Source organism: Myripristis murdjan, chromosome 11 (genome assembly GCF_902150065.1).
Source record: "Myripristis murdjan chromosome 11, fMyrMur1.1, whole genome shotgun sequence".
In the NCBI taxonomy this organism is placed as follows: Eukaryota; Metazoa; Chordata; class Actinopteri; order Holocentriformes; family Holocentridae; genus Myripristis; species Myripristis murdjan.
The window spans coordinates 20,981,293-20,999,698 of record NC_043990.1 but is presented as its reverse complement, the minus strand read 5'-3'; the positions used below and the strand labels follow the sequence as shown (position 1 = coordinate 20,999,698).

The following is an 18,406-nucleotide window of genomic DNA, read 5'->3' as shown; positions in this document are numbered from 1 at the left end:
AATGGCTTGAGTGGAACATATTATTACTGGGAAATTATTAATAGAAAAAGATTTTTACTTGACTCTTAAATTTCAATTAGCGATGAAATAATGGGAACACATTGGACAAGTGCAAATAAATGTGTTTTGGAGGCAAACAAATATGATTGATACAATGTTCCTTTCTCCCTCTCTGTCTTTCTCTTTCTTGCTTTAGGTGCTGCGCAGGGTACAGCTGCATGGAGACGGTGGCAGGGGGGGTGCATGCTGCAGTGTAGCTCTCTGTGTGGGTGTCAAGGTAACCTTTGACCTCCAGTGACCCGCTGACCAGCAGCCAATCCGGCCATCCAACTGGGAGCGAGGTGACGGCCCAGAGGTCAGGAGAGACACTGAGGCAAAGACTGCTTTCTCAGCCTTTCTCTCTCTCTTTGTGCTCCTCTATTCTACCTTTTTTCCCCCACTTCATCCTCACTTCATCAGACGTACAACATAGCTGCAAAAAAAAATTTACTTCTGTAAAAAGAATGATTAAAAGGAATGCACATTTCTGTTTTGACACCAATGTCTTTGAATTTCAGGGCACAAGGATCATGAAACTCACTCACCACCTAAACGACCGTGTAAACATTCAAATCAAGTGGGAGAAAGAAAAACACCAAACTTGTGGGCAGATATTTTCCTCAACAGTTGTGATATATTGCCTTTTGTTTTCCATTTGCATTTTTTCCTCCCCTCTTGCTCCTCTTTGCCTCCTTATCAGTTGTCAAGTTTAATTGCACTCTCCTGTTCAAAACCACTGTGATTCCTTCCTTAACACGTCTCCTCGTTCTGGCCTCTCTATTTCTGTCATCGCAGTATTTTTAGCTCAGCTTTATTGCTGCATCTCAATCGCTCATCTTCTCTGGCGTCCATATGATATTTGTCTCAACACTTTTGCGTTTATGTTTGGGAAAAGAAATATATCTTACAGTAAAAACATAAGCCAAAACATGTGCTGTGGCAGATTTTTCAACCAACCCTATACTTCTTACACACACCCTTCTCCCAGGGCCCCTTCTCCTTCCCATCCTCCTCCTCCTCCTCCTCCTCCACCACCTCCTCTCTCTCATCAAGGGTCATTTGCTCAGCTTCCTGGCCGCCTCCCCAGGCTTTCTCTCTCCTTCTCTCATTGGTGAATTTCTACAAACCTCTGATTGGCTACTGCTAATAGCCCCTCCCCGCCATGACAGCCATCAAAACACCTCCCCTTTTACCAGGACACTCCCTCTTCAGCTAGGACAGCCTCTTCAAGCACTCCGCCTCCTCACTGGCGCTCCTCCTTCCTTGCACACAATGCAGAGAACAAGTGTCTTAGAGCGCCACCTGGTGGACCATGGCCTTGACAATGTGCAACATGTTATTCAGAGATCCACGTTACTTAGCAGAAGGCGACACAAAATCCATCTGCTCACCCAAAGACCAAAACACTGACAGTCACTGAATTACAATTAACAGTTTAAGAAGTAGAATTCAGCCAGGAGATCGATACAGAGAAATCTCCAAGCTGGTTTGGAAAATTTAAACCTAGTGTGCCATCTACTGGTTTTACAATGAAACTACCAAACCCTGGCAAACAGCAAAGCACAAATACAAGGTCTCTTTTAAAATGTATGGGAGAGTGGGCAAAAGTGTTCCTGTCAGAATTTGTGACTGCACAATACCTGCACTAATTGATGATAAAGTAAGTCAAAGTCAAAGAGAAATAATTTGGTTGGTGAAGTCTTCGCAGATTTAGTGATGTGGAATCTACCAAAGGTGTAACAGATTTAGGTCAAAATTAAATGGTTTAGTGAGAGGTGAGAACTGTTCAGTGTGTGTTGTGTGTGTGTGTGTGTGTGTGTGTGTGTGTGTGTGCAGGTGTGTCCATATGTAACAGATTAAATGCTTTCATATGATTATACAAAACCTAAAGAAATTTTATTATATCATCTATTCACCCTGAGTTGTCTTGAATGTTCAAAAGAAAGAATGAAAGGTTTTAATCGCACGTCGTTCAGTACGTCCCAAACCAGTGTACTTACACAAAAAAAAACAAAAAAGAAGAAAAAATGCAAAAGTATAAAAGATTTAATGTAAGTGCTGCTGCACTTACATTCACACTTTAAATTATGTTTATGTTTGACTATAAAACGCACTTAAAACTTTTTTCATTGGGTATTAAAGATGACTCAGGGTGAGTAAATGATACAAAATATGTAGCTTTTGGGTGAACTATTCCTTTAATTTATAGAGTTTATACTGAGGAAAGATAGATCACTTTATATGTGTTTTGGTTTGCAGTTTGCATTGGGCCTACTTCACCTCCTTTGATACTCTTCTCTCTCCTGAACCCTCTATCTATAAAGTTGAGGTTATTTAGTCGGGTACCTTTTAACTGGATGCGGTCGTATGAGAGATTTGGGTCTGCTATCATCATTACCCACCACAACCACAATAAAACAGTACAGGGATTACAGTGGCCACACATACTGTATAATACGAGCCTGTGTGTCAGTCTGCCTGGCGTCAGTTGCACTTCCCATCCATCACAATGCAGCGATCACATAGAAATGGATTTGATCATTGATAAAACTATAACCCGTCAGAAGGCCTTGATGAATGTGTCTCCATGCTGAGTATACAGGCATGTAGAGTGTTGTGATGATGACCCAGCTGATGTCTAAGTGAGGGGGAAGATAAAACTCCACATAAATCAGCTCAACAGGGGGATAACGGCGCGTTCCCACAAATCATCCCGAGAATCCGAGGGTGTCCCAGTCCCGGGCCGGAATTCTGGGAACGATGCCAGATCCTCGACGGAGGGAAACAGGCGAGGATCAGGGGTCTCTTTGTGGCCTGTGCCTCTCTGCTTCCTTTTCCTATCTCGCTCCCGTCTCTCGATCTTTCTCTTATCTCTGAGTCTTTGGATTTATCTCCATATATCTCTCTCTGTCAGTGAGTTCCTTCCTTTATTCTTCATTAGTCGTCCACAAAAGACAACGAAATCCCAAGGCAGACAGACAGTACGACATGGCGGACATTATCACTGCAGCATAGCATTTCAAGAAATCTGGCAGGTCTCATAAAAGTGATCTGCAGCTGATAAACATGCAACATTAAGGGTGCAAGATCAGTCCAAAAAGACATTAAGGATGGGAGATGCAAAGTCTGTTCAATTAAACCTCGACAAGGAGGCACTGCCTGTCTTCAAGCAAGCCGACAGACAGGGAGAGGCAGAGAGGAGAGGAGGGAGACAGAAGCGAAAGCAAGAAAATGGAAAGATGAAAAGGCAGCCGGGGCTGAGAGGGACGCACATTAAAAACATTAAGGAGAGAGAATTACAGTGGCGGTGAGCAAGGTCTTTGAAGGAGTGCTTGGATAGCCCGGTGAAAGAACAAAGGGAGAGCTTGAGGTAGGGAGGCCCTCTGCGGATAAGTCTCTGGATAAGTGTTGGAGACAGGATCGTAAATCCTGACCCCCATAGTCTGCAGGCTGCAGTCGAGGTCAGAGAGGGAGAGCGAGCCGCAGAGAGGATGACAGAGAGAGAGCACAAAGAGGAGGGCTGACGGGGAGGTGGGAGGAAAATGATAATACAGAGAGAGACAGAAAACACGGCCATAAAAAACATCTTAAGGCTGTTACTTCATCACCAAAACCAGATGCCGGTTAGATACTTTTTCCAGTGAGAGACTTCGAACTTCAAACGCTACAAAGTCACAGACACTCAGAGTTAGCCTTGGACATGGCAACAGTGGCAAAATGGCAATAATGTCAGGATCTTGAGGCATGGATCAAATTAAAGTTCCCTGTGGGTTGTCATTATAATCCTCTATATCTTACACACAGCATTCCTCACATTGTCTGCTCTGGGTGCAAATATAGCACCAGTGACTCATTCGTTCATTTAAAAATGCCATTAACGCATTCAGAGCCTGAATGGCGAACGACGTCATTCCAGCTCCCATGTTGCAATTTTTTTTTTTTCTCCAGGCTGGATGTTCTCTACTAGGTGTGTCCAGTTTCACAGCGGCAATGGTAAATGAATAGCAGTTGCCACGAGAGACAGAGAGAAAACAAACAGCTCCCATTTTGTGAGAAATTTACCTGTCAACTTTCAAACCTTTTTGCTATGGACTAAGATATGTACCATCTGAAAACTATAAAGCATCAAAACAAAATTTGGACAACATGTTGTACTTTTTAGGGTAAAAAAAAAAAAAAAAAAAGCTTACCACAACATTATACAGACTGGATCCTCTGAATTTTGGAGAAATTGAAAAATACATTTCAGAATTACTGTTTTTCCCTACAATGGACACCTCATTCATTGCTAATTTCTAGTTATGTTTTGGGGTTTTGAGCAAACCTAAGAATGCAAAATAAAACCTATGGAAGAAAAGACTGAGTAGGGAAATTAAAATGTAGTATAAATCAGGGATTTTGAAAGTCTGAGACTGTGTGCACCCCTGAGACCAAAGCTGAGTAAATGGTACCCCACTTACTGTAGCTTATCTCAGTACAAGGATGTCTGTGGGATCATGTAGGAACTATTTGATCTCTCAGACATCCAACAACTAAGCTATGATAGTCTAATATTGCTGACTGACTAACTTCAAATGGCACACAAACACATGAAAAGGCCTGTTGGTTCAGAACTACCTGTGAACTATCTCTTTATCTCACTTTATCAAATGACTCCTACTTAGGCTATTGACAGCATGTTTCTTTTTAAAAATTATTTTTTTTAAATAAAAAATCTGTTTTTTTTTTTTTGTTTTTTTGTTTTTTTTACCCTTTGTCCTTGAACCTGCTCTGAAACTATATGGTGCCCCCCCCGGGGAGGCCCGTATCTCAGTTTGAAAACCTCTGATCTAGATCATATCAAGAAACTGATGCAGTGTTATTTGTGTGTATCTGCATATACCAGATACCTATACTGATGTCTTACTACTATGCCATGATCACAATTATGTTCCATCAAATCTGCCCTGCATACTTACAGTATAACACAACTTATTTGGTCATGTTAAGGCTTCATTACCTTTAATTCTTTGGTAAAACTCAACAAGCGAAGTAGCGAGTTGCTTCATTAGGGCGTTTCATGGACAAAAAAGAACAAAGACAATGTTTTTTCTGACATACTGTTTTTCATTTTGTTTCTCCTCAGCGCTACATCAGGTGATATCATGGTCCTTTAAAAGGCCTCTAAATCTTGAGATTTATGTTGCCACCCCCACTGTAAATTCAGCATTGTGCTCTTTAAGGAGTGTGTGCGTTGATTAGCTCTTTCAGTCCTTCGCCTTTTCATGGACACAAAAGCTCATCAACAATTAACGTTTCTTTTGACGCATCATTGATATTCTCCTGTCATATTTCCTATAGAGCACCACCTCTCAGTTGCTATGAGCACCTGTCATGTTCCTGCTTTAACAAACTCAGGAACTTGTTCATTTCGTAGTCCAATTAGGGCATACATACTTTTAAAAATATATTTTCTCCGAGCTGGTGATCAGCAAGTCAGGAATTTGTGACGCTTAAAGGCAGAGGAAGTCCATCCAGATACATATGTCTATGTCTGTGTGTGTGTATGTGTGTATGTGTGTGCGCGTGCATGTGGCATGAGGATGGGTCAAGACAGATCAGTGCATCAAAGTGTGCATGTGCGTGTGTGAATGTATGTGGGTGTACCCAACACACGCCATAGGTGACGTTGACAGTGGTCTTTAATATGAGGAGCCAGCCTGGTCCACAGGAAGTAAGGCATGTGTCCCTCTGCTGTTAACATGTTACTGACAATGTTCGCCCTCTTGATGCTGGGACACCATGACAGAATAGCAGCCTTTGATCTCCAGGTCTATGGGAAATCCATCCGCAATGACAGCAGACACACTGTCAGAAGACAGCCACACCAACAGGTAAGAGCGCAGCAAAGCCAGGCTATGTCTCCTACCGGGCTGCTAGATTTTTTTTTTTTTCTTCTTCTCAGATTTGTCTTGTGCTCTCTGAGTTAGACATGACATGACACTTGCTAAAATGCCACACATTCACATTGGCCTGTACTGGAAATAGATGATAAGGGCCTGACAAGGTTCTGACAAGGCTGAGCCTGAGTACGATGTAAGAACTAATTTTCTATCCAGTGAAATCAAATTTACCCATTTTTTTTTACCTATTTGACCACATTTTCCCAAGTTTCCCACTGTACTCTTGTACTGTAGAAACTGATGCAATTACTGCCATGCCAGCAGGGAGAAATAAAGGCAAGCATTGATGGCAAAATATGGAATTATAATGTTAAGTGCTGAGGAAGATTGATTTTATAATTATAAAAGGTCATAACACAGATGGAAGAGTGGTCGACTGTCTTGAAAGTCAGGCCAGATATTCCCTTAATTTTCCACCTTAGGTAGCTTCAACATTAGAAAAAACTATATATTTCCACACTGTACAACAAAAGCACATAAACACATGCCATTCTTGTAAAATTCTGTATCTGCTTGTTGCAACATTTCACTGAAGCTACATTAGGCTTCTACTCTGTGAAATATTCAAAATCAAGATGCCATTGTTTTATCGCTGCAGCATCACATCAAACTAGATGTCTTGTGCATCAGGACATATTTGGTATCTTTGGAAACCTTGGGATCTCCACTATAATTTAAAATAAAGTTTTGGGGATTTGAACAAAGCACGACCGTGCAGCAATGGCACACCCATTAACAGGAGTGGTGGAGTTGAGGTTAAACAGCAGCAGCCACTGAGGATTTACTTTAACATACACCTTCATCTTCTTATTCATTAATGCAAATGGTGTAGCCAAGCTTAGTTGAAAATACCATTAATTGCTATAACGCATCAGAACGCATCTAAAATACACTGATGTGAATTTTTAACATGTTTCTCTCTCCAGACAAGCAATGGAATACGTAGAAGTTTGGATTTCGAGAACTTCAACATACATGTGGCCCCCACCAGCAGCAAAATAAGCCTCCCGACCATGGTCAGACTCTACCCGCCCACTGCCAAGCCTCTGCACATGCATGCCAACTTGCCCTTGCGCTTTGGAAGAGAGTATGATTCTGATGATGACAGGTTACCGAAGTCCTCACCCAATTTGCCACAAAGGTTTGGAAGGTCTTGGGAAGTGATTCGAATGTGCGCTGAATGCCCTGATGTGGAAGAATCATCTCTTCCCACCCTGCCTCAGAGATTTGGGAGAAGCAGCCTCTCCTGGAGCCTGTTCAGGACGCTGGCCAGTGATTGGCCATTGAACACTGACTGGTACAGGTAGGCATTTCTTCACTTAAGCATAATCACACTAATACATATTTCAAAAGAACAACACCATGACACTGCAACTTGCAAGCAAAGAAGCCATGTATCGAAGCAGTGCCTCAAAAAATGCTGTTTCACCAGTAAGTGCAGTGGGATTCTCCTTTGGACATACAATCCTAACTCTGATTAGCACTAATTTAGTGTAGTTGTTGAATATTTATGTATTTATAAAATAAATTTGTGTTTATTATGTATTATTTCCCTTTCGACAGGAAACTACTAGACTACAAGCAGCTCAGAAGAAAATGACATGCATGAAAACCTTTAAAAGATGAAGAGGACAGAGCATGTTGATATTAAGCCGACACTGCAAACTTGGCATCTATGCATGTAAAGCTCAATGTACACTGTCTCTACTGTGAAGACAAAGGTTTCAAATCAAAAGAGAACAGCCCGTTTTAATTTCCGGAGGGCTATATATATATATATATATATATATACACATAAAATTATGGTAAATGTAGTTGTAAATGTAGATTTAGCTGAAATGTACTTATGGGAAACACACATTAAACAACAATTTAAAAAAAAAAAAGTGAGTTGTTTGTGTTTATTTTGCACCATTCTTGATCACTACTGATTCTGACCATAATTTTTTTTACACACATCAACTACCCTCCCCCTACAATGGGATGGCACACACTGTGGCTGCACTCAAGGCCAGACTAAAGCCACATCTGTGCTTAGCTTGAGACACCAACTGTAAACTTCATTTGGCCCCGAAGACCAATTGGATTTGCAGCAAAGTGACATAAACCCATATTAGTAAAAACATACATAAATAACATTACAAAAACACAAGCATGGCTCTGAAAGCTCCACAGCAGGAAGTGGTGAACAACTAAAACACCTATAGAAACACAGCACTGCTGGATACATATGATGTTAAAATCAGTAGACACCCATAAAGAATCACCATCATTGCTCTACCTGAACTAAGTAAGGTGATGGCTACGGGAAAGAATGGGAGTTTGTGTCTGAATGTTTTTACTAGGGGGAGAATCTGAGGTATCTGAGGGGGAGCGCAGTCTGACCCTCTTTGTCATCTGCCTGTCACAAAGAATAAACAAGTTCCTCTGCTGGACACCTGCAATGACTGTTTTCGCCCTTAAATTCTTGGATTTGACAGATATAAGCCATGCCAACAGATAAAGCAAAATTGATTCATGAGAGATCTGCCACCTTCAAACTTGGGTAAAACCACATCAATTATATCACAGCTCCCCCCCAAAAAAACTGACTGAGAAGCCATTTTTATTTTAAGAGCATCTCTGCTGTGAGATCATCAGGTGGGCTGTAAGCATTCAGAGGACCAGACATGAAGCTCCTAGGGTGTGAGCTGGGCTGGTAGTGGAAGGCTTCGAGGATTTCACTAAACATCTGAATTTAGTGGATCCAACACCTGCTGTACCACCATCACTACCCCGAACTGACACATGGAGGCAGCAGGTAGTCTCACTCCAGAGATCTTGCATGCATGCCCGAAGATATCAATATCTGTCTGTGTGTGAGCAGAACTGTGTGAGTGTATTTTCTATTACCGTGAATCAGACTAACAGAATCTCTATCCTGTGTTTTGACATGAAACTGGGATCTAATTCCAGCAGGTAAATTGAATGCAGAATAAACATCTCCTTGACATTTTTTCAGCCATCAGGAGTGAAACAAGCAAGTTATTCCTCAACTAATTGCTTTGATAATGCCACATGTCTTACTTTTAAAAGGGCACTTTTCTGTGCAGGTGATATAAGTGTGAATTTATTCTATATCGTATGAATTAACTGATCTTGGATGACCTGAACTTGTTACTGAGAGTTTTAAGTGTGAGAATGTCCATCAAACAAGATGACGATGTCACTGTAGAATAAGCATGAGACAAAAGGAGAAAAATATTCTAACATGTTTCATAATATAGGGGAAAATCTGCAGAAGCATGAGCCAAAATACATTCAGACTAATTCCTGGTTAAATTCCTTTCAAAGGAATCAAAATGGTATTCTGAGTTTTTCACCTATCTCTACCACTTCCTTATGACTTCAAACCCACCTACATTACTATACAGTGCTACTGTGTGCATGTGCTGGTGACATTATCTTCCCCTAGTCATAGGAATTCAGTTTAGTTTAACCTATGCTGAAACATGTTTGTCTACCTGAGACTCAGATACAACAATTTGAACTGAAAAGCTACTTCACTTGTAGAAATAGCTTCATTGTTCCTTTAAGGCAATTACTTTGACTACTTCCAGTTAGTTTCTGGTCAAGTAGCATTAGAATCAAATCATTAAATATAAAATAGAGACATTACAGAGAAAATAAACCAAAAGATGGAGTATGGCGTTGTGAGAAAGTGACTAGCATAACAGCATTTGTTGATCTCAAGCAAATAAATAAATAAATAAATTTTGGGAAAATTTCTGTTACTGGGAGATTTCTGCTCTAATTAGACAATTGTGAACATATGTAGAAAAAATCTTTGTTTACTAAAAATCAGAAATTGCTTCATAAATGTCTTTTCAACTGATTGAAAAGTTATCAAGCAAGGATTAAATAACTTAACACATGATACATCATACAGTGTCATCTCGCTCAGTTTCTGTTGCTTAAGTCTATATACAGTAAATGCAACAGTGCTTAGCTGAGCGTAATGAGGCCATGTCCAACCTCCAGGTACAGGAACAAAAAGAAGCAAACAGCCATGATAGAGGAACATCAACACCACAAGCACGGTGGAGGCCCTTTACCTGAGTACTGAGAGAGTCCTCATGTCATTACCTTTATGATAAAAACCATTATATCTTTCAAAATCAGTTAACAAACATCATGATGTACAGTCAAGCAAATTAGAAAGCTAAACCATGCTACACTGATTTGTGTAACCTTAGGGGAGGTTGTGTCTGGATCAATGATCAGTTGTAAGTGGTGCCACACCATATTCAGAGTGTCCATCTGATATCAGACTTAGTTTGAATATTCACCACCTTGTTCAGTACAGTGACTGACCACTAGATGGAGACAGAAACCAAGCCCAAGTCTCTCCTGAGGCATTTGTCCTTCCTGTCACAGAGTTCCCACACCAATAGAGGTTAACATCAGGTGAAGTGCCACTTGTAAACATCATAATCATTTAGTGTTTAACCCTTTAGCAGGCCATTTCACAACAATTAAAATGGCTGAGAGAGGAGCACAGAGTATGCAGTTGAATGTATTTTTGTTTGATCTTTTTTAAATAGAATTTAGCAGAATTTGGTTTTAGTTTTTCTAATATTTTACTTGTACTGTTGGCATATGTAAAATTTCTGTTGTTTCTTATGTATTGCTTTCTCCTAATCACATGGAGACATTGTACTGAGTCATCTGCTGCCATATCTTAAAATGTCAGATAACTGTACATAGGGCAAATATAACAATTTGATGTTTTTATTAGCTTTATTACAGCACTTTGTTTTGTTGTGTACTATTTCTCAAGTGGTTGGGTCAGGGTTGCTGCTGTAATAACAGTATTCACAGCTACCATCATAAATAAAGTAAAGAGTCTGGAGTGAGGACGAAGGATGAAGAAACCATCTGCCAACCACATCACTGTCCTGTATAAAGGGAACAGTATGTATGTGGGGGACAGACAAAGAAACAGAGGCAAAATCACAGGAACGCATATTGTAATATAAAAGATGGTTCACAAAAAGACCGGAAGCAGACCATTTGGTTGCATTTACATGCATACCAACGCCACAGTCCAATTATCTAGCAGTTAATAGTCATTTGTGAAGTCTAAGACTAGGGGATACGCCTTCAGTGATATTAGTACTTACATTATTGAAGGGCTGTTTGGACATGTAAAACTCACATACAGCACCAAGGCGTGCCCTGGGTGAATTCGCAAGTAGCAACACTTGCCTGACATACCATGAAGTCTCAACTTTTACAGCTTCTTCATTTACATCCCACCCTCCCAGCTTAACTTGAGTCTCAGCACTGGGTAATGTGGGACTAACGGAAATGCCAAAGCAGATAATGGGAGCAGGAAACTGACTGATGACGCTTGTAGCCAATAGCATATGACGACGAGGCATAATTGCTGGATGAAAGATAGGACACCGCACCACCACATATTAACGGCACCTTATTCTGCTTTGCTTGTAGTGAATAATCAAATTACTGCGGGCATGTGAAGGTAGACACAGAGAAATAAAGTAAGACAGAAAACAGACAGAGATACCAGGCTACAACAAGACACAGAGACTGTAAAAGAGTAGAAATGGTTGATTACATTTCTAAATCACTGCAAAGTCACCCTCCTGATTTGTTGGGGAGGAGGGGCATTCTGTCATGAGGTGATTGATTGGAAAAAGTAAACCAAAAACTAGTCAGCTTGTTTGCCAGGCCAGCACGGTTTCTATCTGGTGAGAGGAGAGATGAGACATTGTGATGAATAACCACAGGACACCGGCTATTAACAAAGTGGTGGGGCATGGCGATGTAGCAAATGCACACATCACATTTTAGTTCCACTTATGAAAACAGAAATTATACATCACTGTCATGTCTTTTTGCCAGTGTGACTTCAGTGCTCTGGGTTCATCATTTGTGCCATGATGAAAATGTTCTTCAGTTCTCAAAGTGTGTGAGCAGGGAGAGGGAGGTGTTGCACGCATCATCACCCATGACGGTCCTCCCCAACCTAACCCAGCCCAACCCAACTCTGAGAGCCTGAGACATCAACGTGAGCCAGCACACAGCGAACATGTTTCACAAGCTGGAGGGGACACACATGAAATGAAAATTGAATGAAAATCTAGGGAAAACAGGAAATTAAAGTAATTTTTAATGTATTTATTAGCCGAACAATTTTTGGAATATTAGATTTATTTACTGCTTCAACCCTAAAATATTTGTATTTCTGTTGGCAAAACCCTTGTTCATACACACACATACAGCTGTACAACTGGATGACCCGCATGAGAGAATGACAAAAGCCCAGCCCCTACTCAGCTTGGCAGATGTTCCCAATCTGAGCTCTAATATGTTTGCTTCACCTTCACACACCCTGTGCTCCCTCTGTGATCTTTCAGAGGGATCACTCCAAACCTGTCCTGATCCCTGCACACCCAAAATACAAACTTAAGGCATGCCTCCTGCAATGACAACATCTCCTAGAAAGTAAATATTGGCCTAAATCCCACCAACATGGCAACCAGTTACACCCTGATGGCACAGCCAGCAGCTCCAACCTCTGCAATCCTTTCCCCAGGGATGGTGACTATGTATACAGCGCTCAACAATGTATCTGTAATGAGCAGATAAGTAATGTTCCTGCACCTTGTGGGGCATTTCAGACCAGATGATATGCCTGGTGTTACACTTCTGGTTCAGAAGGAACATGTGAATGCCAAACTCAGAGAACTCCCTATGAATGCAATCCAATTCCCAGGAAATTGTCACCTAACCTGAGCGATGAGGTCCAATCAGGATGTCTGTGTGGTATGGAGGAGATCTAGTGGAGGTTTCCCTACATCCACTCCCGAAGGCAGAAAGGGAGTGTGCTGAAGGTTAGGGCATAAAATAACAGAGGGAAATCCAAACAGGTTCTGTTCAGCCCTACGAGATTCCTTCACCATGACTGACATCCACAAAAGCCTTCGTGAAGCCATGAGGAGTGGTATGCTAGACCTGTGTGACTGCAAGCAACTGGGAGGAAGCAGTTATTGTAGAGCTTCAGCCTCCAATACTTAAATCGATTCACACTTGAGCAATGGAGGGTCTAGGGGGTGGAATGCAGTGGCAGCTATGACCTTGAAAAAAGGCCTTGCCACCCATGCTGCCACCCCAGTTTTGGGCAATCTAAAAAAAAATGTTGTGGGTTAGATATGTACAGTACCAAAATGCTGCTGTCTGAGTTCAGGCGAATGCAGCACTGTGTAGAAATCTGTGCACAACAACAAGAGGGATGAGACTACTATGTGATATTGGTTGGTTGGACTTTCTATCTATGTAGGCTTTGCACAAATAGATACATTGTATCATTAGAATGGAAGACAGAACACACATGAGCTGATACATTGTGCAAGCCTACATACAATGTATAAGTTCATGCAAAGTCGGTGGAGAAAAGGCCAAGGCAACTCACTGCCATCAGACAGAAAAAAGGAGTGCAACACAGTCTTTTGGACACAAGGGGCAGTACTGAGCACTTGCTCAGCAGAGTAAAATATAAGTCAATGAGGCTACCTGCTATAAAATTATTACTACATTTGATTTCGAATGTTTACAAGAAACTATACTGTTACTGTTATTGTCACATGGCCCAATATTTATGATAAAGGCATAAATATAAGTTGAGGTGAAACTGATGGTTGTAAAATCACTGCAATTTCTGAAGATTTTCACTGGCATTGAGGATATGTGCTGTTGGCTGGGTTTTTTCGCAGGTGGTTCCAGATTCCATTTATCTAAGCTGCTGTGTATCTTCACAGCCACTGTCCAGGACAGTTTTAGCACTCTATGTCCCCCGGTATAGCAACAACTCTTGGTCCTGGTTTAGACTATGAGGTCTCTGGAGAGATTGTCTGAGGAGTCTGTTTCCCTGAGGAGATTTCTTGTGAGGAGCTGTAGGCAATTATTATCATTGCACCTCCAATCTGAGTAAATTAAACTAATTCTCCTTAATGCTGCCCATTCTACCCTAAGCCACCATGCCAAAACTCCATGCCACCCATGAAAAACCTCTAGATCTGCCCCTGCACAATATGGCACTTCATGGTTGACAGTAACAAGCGAGAACCACAAAATTACATCTTTTCATCTGCTTTGAAATAAACTGTTTTCACTCCTGGTACATCCTGGATCCAGCATGATGTAGGACACCTTTCATTCCCTGTTAAACACGCCCTTCCCACCTACAGACACCGAACGGGTGTGACCCAAATAGCTGGCATCTTCCTCCTTGTGTTGCGCAAGTCTTTCACTGTTATGTAGTTTTATTATTGTCGTCGCACATCGAAACGATCCCCGCCTATTCACCTACTCCCGACGGAAATTTGAATGATTTTTCTCTGAAGGTTCAGTCCGGACGTGTTCTTGTAAGAGTTGCGGGCTATTTTTTCCTCTTTTAAAAGCTGCAAAACTAAGTTGCAGTCGAGCGATCACCTCGGAGTGGCGAAGTTGACTTCTCTTCCCGGAGAAATTGGAACAACTAATCTTCTATTCATCCCGTCAGGTCATGTAAGGTAGGCTAAAGCTTGTTATTCTGTTGTTTACGCTGCCAAATGCCCATCCCAAACAAAAACTTACTACAGTATTCCTACATGCTACATGTGCGGCTTTTTTTTTTTTTTTTTTTTAAACTCCTGTCATCATAACGTCCATATTTTACCTTTACTTTGATGTCTCCAAAATGTACTCTATATGAATACTAAAGGAAAGCTGATCTGTTATCACTGAACTAGTAAACACAGGGTTTTCATATTCCCTGTTTTAGGCTTCTGTTAACACACTTTCACTGGCATAGCTATATACTTTTCTAAAGCAGCCATCTTCACAAGTGTAGGCCATGGAATATTTATTACTGTTTTGTAACTGTTGCTGTTTTGTGTCTGTGCTGATTGTCACTTCTTCTGCTCTCACCCTATAGCTGGTGGTCATGGGGGACATCAAGAAAGGAAAGAAAGTTTTTGTCCAGAAATGTTCCCAGTGTCACACAGTGGAGGAGGGGGGGAGACACAAGGTGGGACCCAACCTGTGGGGTCTGTTTGGGAGGAAGACTGGCCAGTCACCTGGCTACTCCTACACACAGGCCAACATCGATAAGGGTATGCATCACTGCTGAGGCTGCAGATTGAAATTGTAGGCAGGCCATAAAAAATAGTGGGGGAGGGTCCAAGTTTTGTGTGAATTCCTGTAGCTCGAGGCCATTCCCTAGTGAAAAGTGACCAGAAAACCTTTTGTTTCTGCATACACAGCAGTGTCAAATGTAACTTCCTATCCAGAGGATTAAAATGACTCTCACAATTACAGTGAGAACAGACTATAGAAGTTTTAGGACTCCTGCAACACTTAGAACCACAACTTTTCAGAGTTCAAGTTCACTACCAAGTCAACTTCAATTTCAAAGAAGCAACTCTGGTCTGTAATGAATGAAAAACAATGGGAGAGATTTTTTTCTTTCTCTCTTTCATAACCACAACCTTTAGATGTAAGCAGGCCTTCAGTGAAATTTAACTCGGCTCGTCTGGCTATATTACTTCTGCCTCCAAGCAGATCTGCCTTCAAGAAATGTTGTGTAATTCCAATCTGGTCATGGTATGTGTCTGTATGCTTGAGTTGTATGAGTTTCAGTGGAGAGTTTTAGCACTGTACTGTTGTGGAGGCTTTTCCTCCCTGCCAGGAATAACATTCTGGGGAAGTTGGTGTGTATGTTTGCGTGCAATAAATGAGATGGTCATTGAACTGGGAACTGGGAACTGGGAAAAGCACTTAATACTTGAAGATCTTTATGTTTAACAGACTGAGCAGCAGGTCTGGACAGGCAGGATGACATCGACAAGATTCCTTCTCTGAGTCTGAGCATGTCTGTTAACAGGAGGCGATAAAACCTACTGCCCTACATTCACCTTAACACATTTAGCAGATGTATAGGAATGTGTCTGAACACTGAACATTGTTATTGCCACCAAAAAAATAATACGTTTTATTCTCAAAATCATACGACCCTTGTGTATGTGTGTGTTTCCAGGTATAGTGTGGGGAGAAGAAACACTGATGGTCTACCTTCACAACCCTAAGAAATACATCCCGGGTACCAAGATGATCTTTTCTGGGATTAGAAAGAAAAGGGAGAGAGAGGATCTTATAGCCTATTTAAAGGACGCCACCTCCTAAAGGAAACACACACACACAACACACATGCAGACGTGTGGAAGGAGGCATCATACATTTAGGAAAAAACACAGAAGTTAAAGGAGGCTGTCATATATTTATTTTGTCATCATGTCATATACTTGTATGTATATTTGCTCATTCATATCTGTGTTAGCACACTGTGGTCTGCTTTTTGCATTGTTCCACATTGCTGCCATGCTTTTGTGAGTTGGAGACTGCTTTTAATTATGGTGTGAGTCACCCTTACTTCAACTTGTGGGTTTTCCGGAGAGTTCTCAGTCAATGCCTCTTAAAATATGGCATCCTGCTCCAAACTTAACTACTTTTCCAAAGCTTGCACAAAGCGATACTGTATGCACTTTGTATTTTCACCACTTTTATTCTTACTGTGGGAATGGCTATTAGGCATTTTTGTTCTTTTTAAATTGCTTTTTTTTTTTTATCTTGTATGACTACTGCTTGCTAAATTGATTTTCTACTACAATCTTTAGTTAGGTAGATGTAATGTTGGTTCTACATGGATATAATCTAGCAATATTTTTGACCACAGAGTGTTAGAGTGATTTTCATTATTATCATTATTTTAATGCTGGCACGTTTCAAAATTAAGGGTTTGATTGTTTTTTTATATAATAGTTTGACAATGAGAATTGTTATTAATGTTAAAACAATAATTTATCACTTTGCTTTATGAGGACACCAAAGTGACAAAGTAAAGCAGCACTTGCATTTAAATCATGTTTTTTAGTGAGCTAGTCTTTTACACTTCCAAACAAATATTCTTTCATTGACTTGAATAAAATTTGATTGAAGTGGACATCTTCTGCTTGAGTGAAATATTTCAGTGGACCTATACCCATCCTTACTTGACTTATGTTTTAGCTTCAAATTCTGAAATGGCACATTTACTGAATGTTGTATCTTCTGCTCTTTGTCTTCTGCTCTTTGTTGTTGTTGTTGTTGTTGTTGTTGTTGTTGTTGTTGTTGTGTGTGTGTGTGTGTGTGTGTGTGTGTGTGTGTGTGTGTGTGTATACACACACAACAACAACAACTAGGTAGTAAGTAGTAAGTCAAAATCAATATATTAAAAAAAAGGAGGTAAAGGAGGTTAAGTGAGTTCACTATTATTTAAACATGAAGTAGAGTTAAATTGCCTTTGCCTACACATCTAGAAAGCAGTAAGCCTCCACTTTGAAATGAGGATATAACCCGGATTGGTGTAACTTATATATTTTTTTTGAAAATGTAATTTACTTTGTTTATACTGCTTATTTGTCTGATGATAATATTCCTAGTTTACCGTCCTTTTATTTACTTACCATTAACTGAATTGTATGCAGATGAAATCATCTTGTGCATGGACTAAAATGTACAGCAGAGGGCGCCATTACACTGCAGAAGAGGGGATAAACGCCTGTGAAAACAACTAGCGTCTCTGAATATCCAAACCTGAGTGCCAATGTCATCCCAGTTGTTCAACCAGAGACTACATTACAAATATAGCCTATTGATCCAGACCAGCTCTGGATAAAGCTGCTTCTCCTGTGTCGGCTGCACTCAGTGGCATCTGCAGGGCACTGGAGCAGCTGGAGAGAAGGTCCTCCCACCTCAATTGTGTTATTATTGACCACTGAGGAAAAACGCGGATCGATACGCGGATCTCATTGATTAGCAGCCCAGAGACAGGACAGGAGCCACAGTTGGGAGGACCGCACATCACGCATTTCATTTAGCCCAGGTCAGAGGAGCGCTAGAGCCAGACAGCGCGTCTGTGCGGGGCAGCTCCAACTGGAAGGTAAGACGGATCTTGTGCGTAAAAAAAAAAAAAAAGAAAGAAAAAAAAAATACGTGGACTGCTAAATCTCTAGGGTGTGGGGAAAATCATGCATGTTTCATTGGACAATGTGATTACCTAATATAACAGGCTCCCTCTGAGGCTGGGTGAACCGGTGCTGCAGCTTTCTGCAAAACACACGTGGTTCAACACGGGACTGGTGTGTTTCGTTTTTCAGGTTATTTAACTGTGTATTTCGAGTCCCATTGCATTGCATGATGATTTTGGCGACCATACAAACTCACTGCCTTTCACCTGTTTTATTTAATAGGCTATATCTATCGTTATTATTCCATATGTGAGCTGTTGGAATAGCCTATATGGTTGTGTGGATGAACCTGTTAGAGCTTTGTTTTGACGCCAG

The 18,406-nt window shown here is 40.9% G+C and overlaps 2 protein-coding genes and 1 long non-coding RNA gene across 5 annotated transcripts in view; all 3 read left to right on the top strand.

The window, feature by feature from the left end:
* Positions 1 to 911, top strand: part of LOC115368199 (uncharacterized) — a 9,832-nt gene extending 8,921 nt beyond the window's left edge. For both annotated transcript variants that reach the window (XR_003929000.1, XR_003929001.1), the window contains 2 exons: positions 197 to 355; positions 558 to 911. This is a non-coding gene — a long non-coding RNA (uncharacterized LOC115368199). The remainder of the gene's footprint in view (positions 1 to 196; positions 356 to 557) is intronic.
* A 4,881-nt stretch (positions 912 to 5,792) lies between these two features.
* Positions 5,793 to 7,288, top strand: npvf (neuropeptide VF precursor). The gene is made up of 2 exons (XM_030062970.1): positions 5,793 to 5,912; positions 6,908 to 7,288. Exons 1-2 carry the CDS (start codon positions 5,793 to 5,795, stop codon positions 7,286 to 7,288), a joined length of 501 nt encoding a protein of 166 aa, XP_029918830.1.
* Positions 7,289 to 14,295: 7,007 nt separating this feature from the next.
* LOC115367221 (cytochrome c iso-1/iso-2-like) lies at positions 14,296 to 17,025 on the top strand. 2 transcript variants are annotated; one of them, XM_030062878.1, is made up of 3 exons: positions 14,296 to 14,552; positions 14,962 to 15,139; positions 16,063 to 17,025. In XM_030062878.1, the coding sequence occupies exons 2-3, from the start codon at positions 14,971 to 14,973 to the stop codon at positions 16,206 to 16,208; spliced, it is 315 nt and encodes a 104-aa protein (XP_029918738.1). In that variant the 5' UTR covers positions 14,296 to 14,552; positions 14,962 to 14,970; the 3' UTR covers positions 16,209 to 17,025. The 2 variants fall into 2 exon arrangements, with proteins under 2 accessions (XP_029918738.1, XP_029918739.1); XM_030062879.1 differs by having other exon boundaries at positions 14,296 to 14,557.
* Positions 17,026 to 18,406: the final 1,381 nt, after the last annotated feature.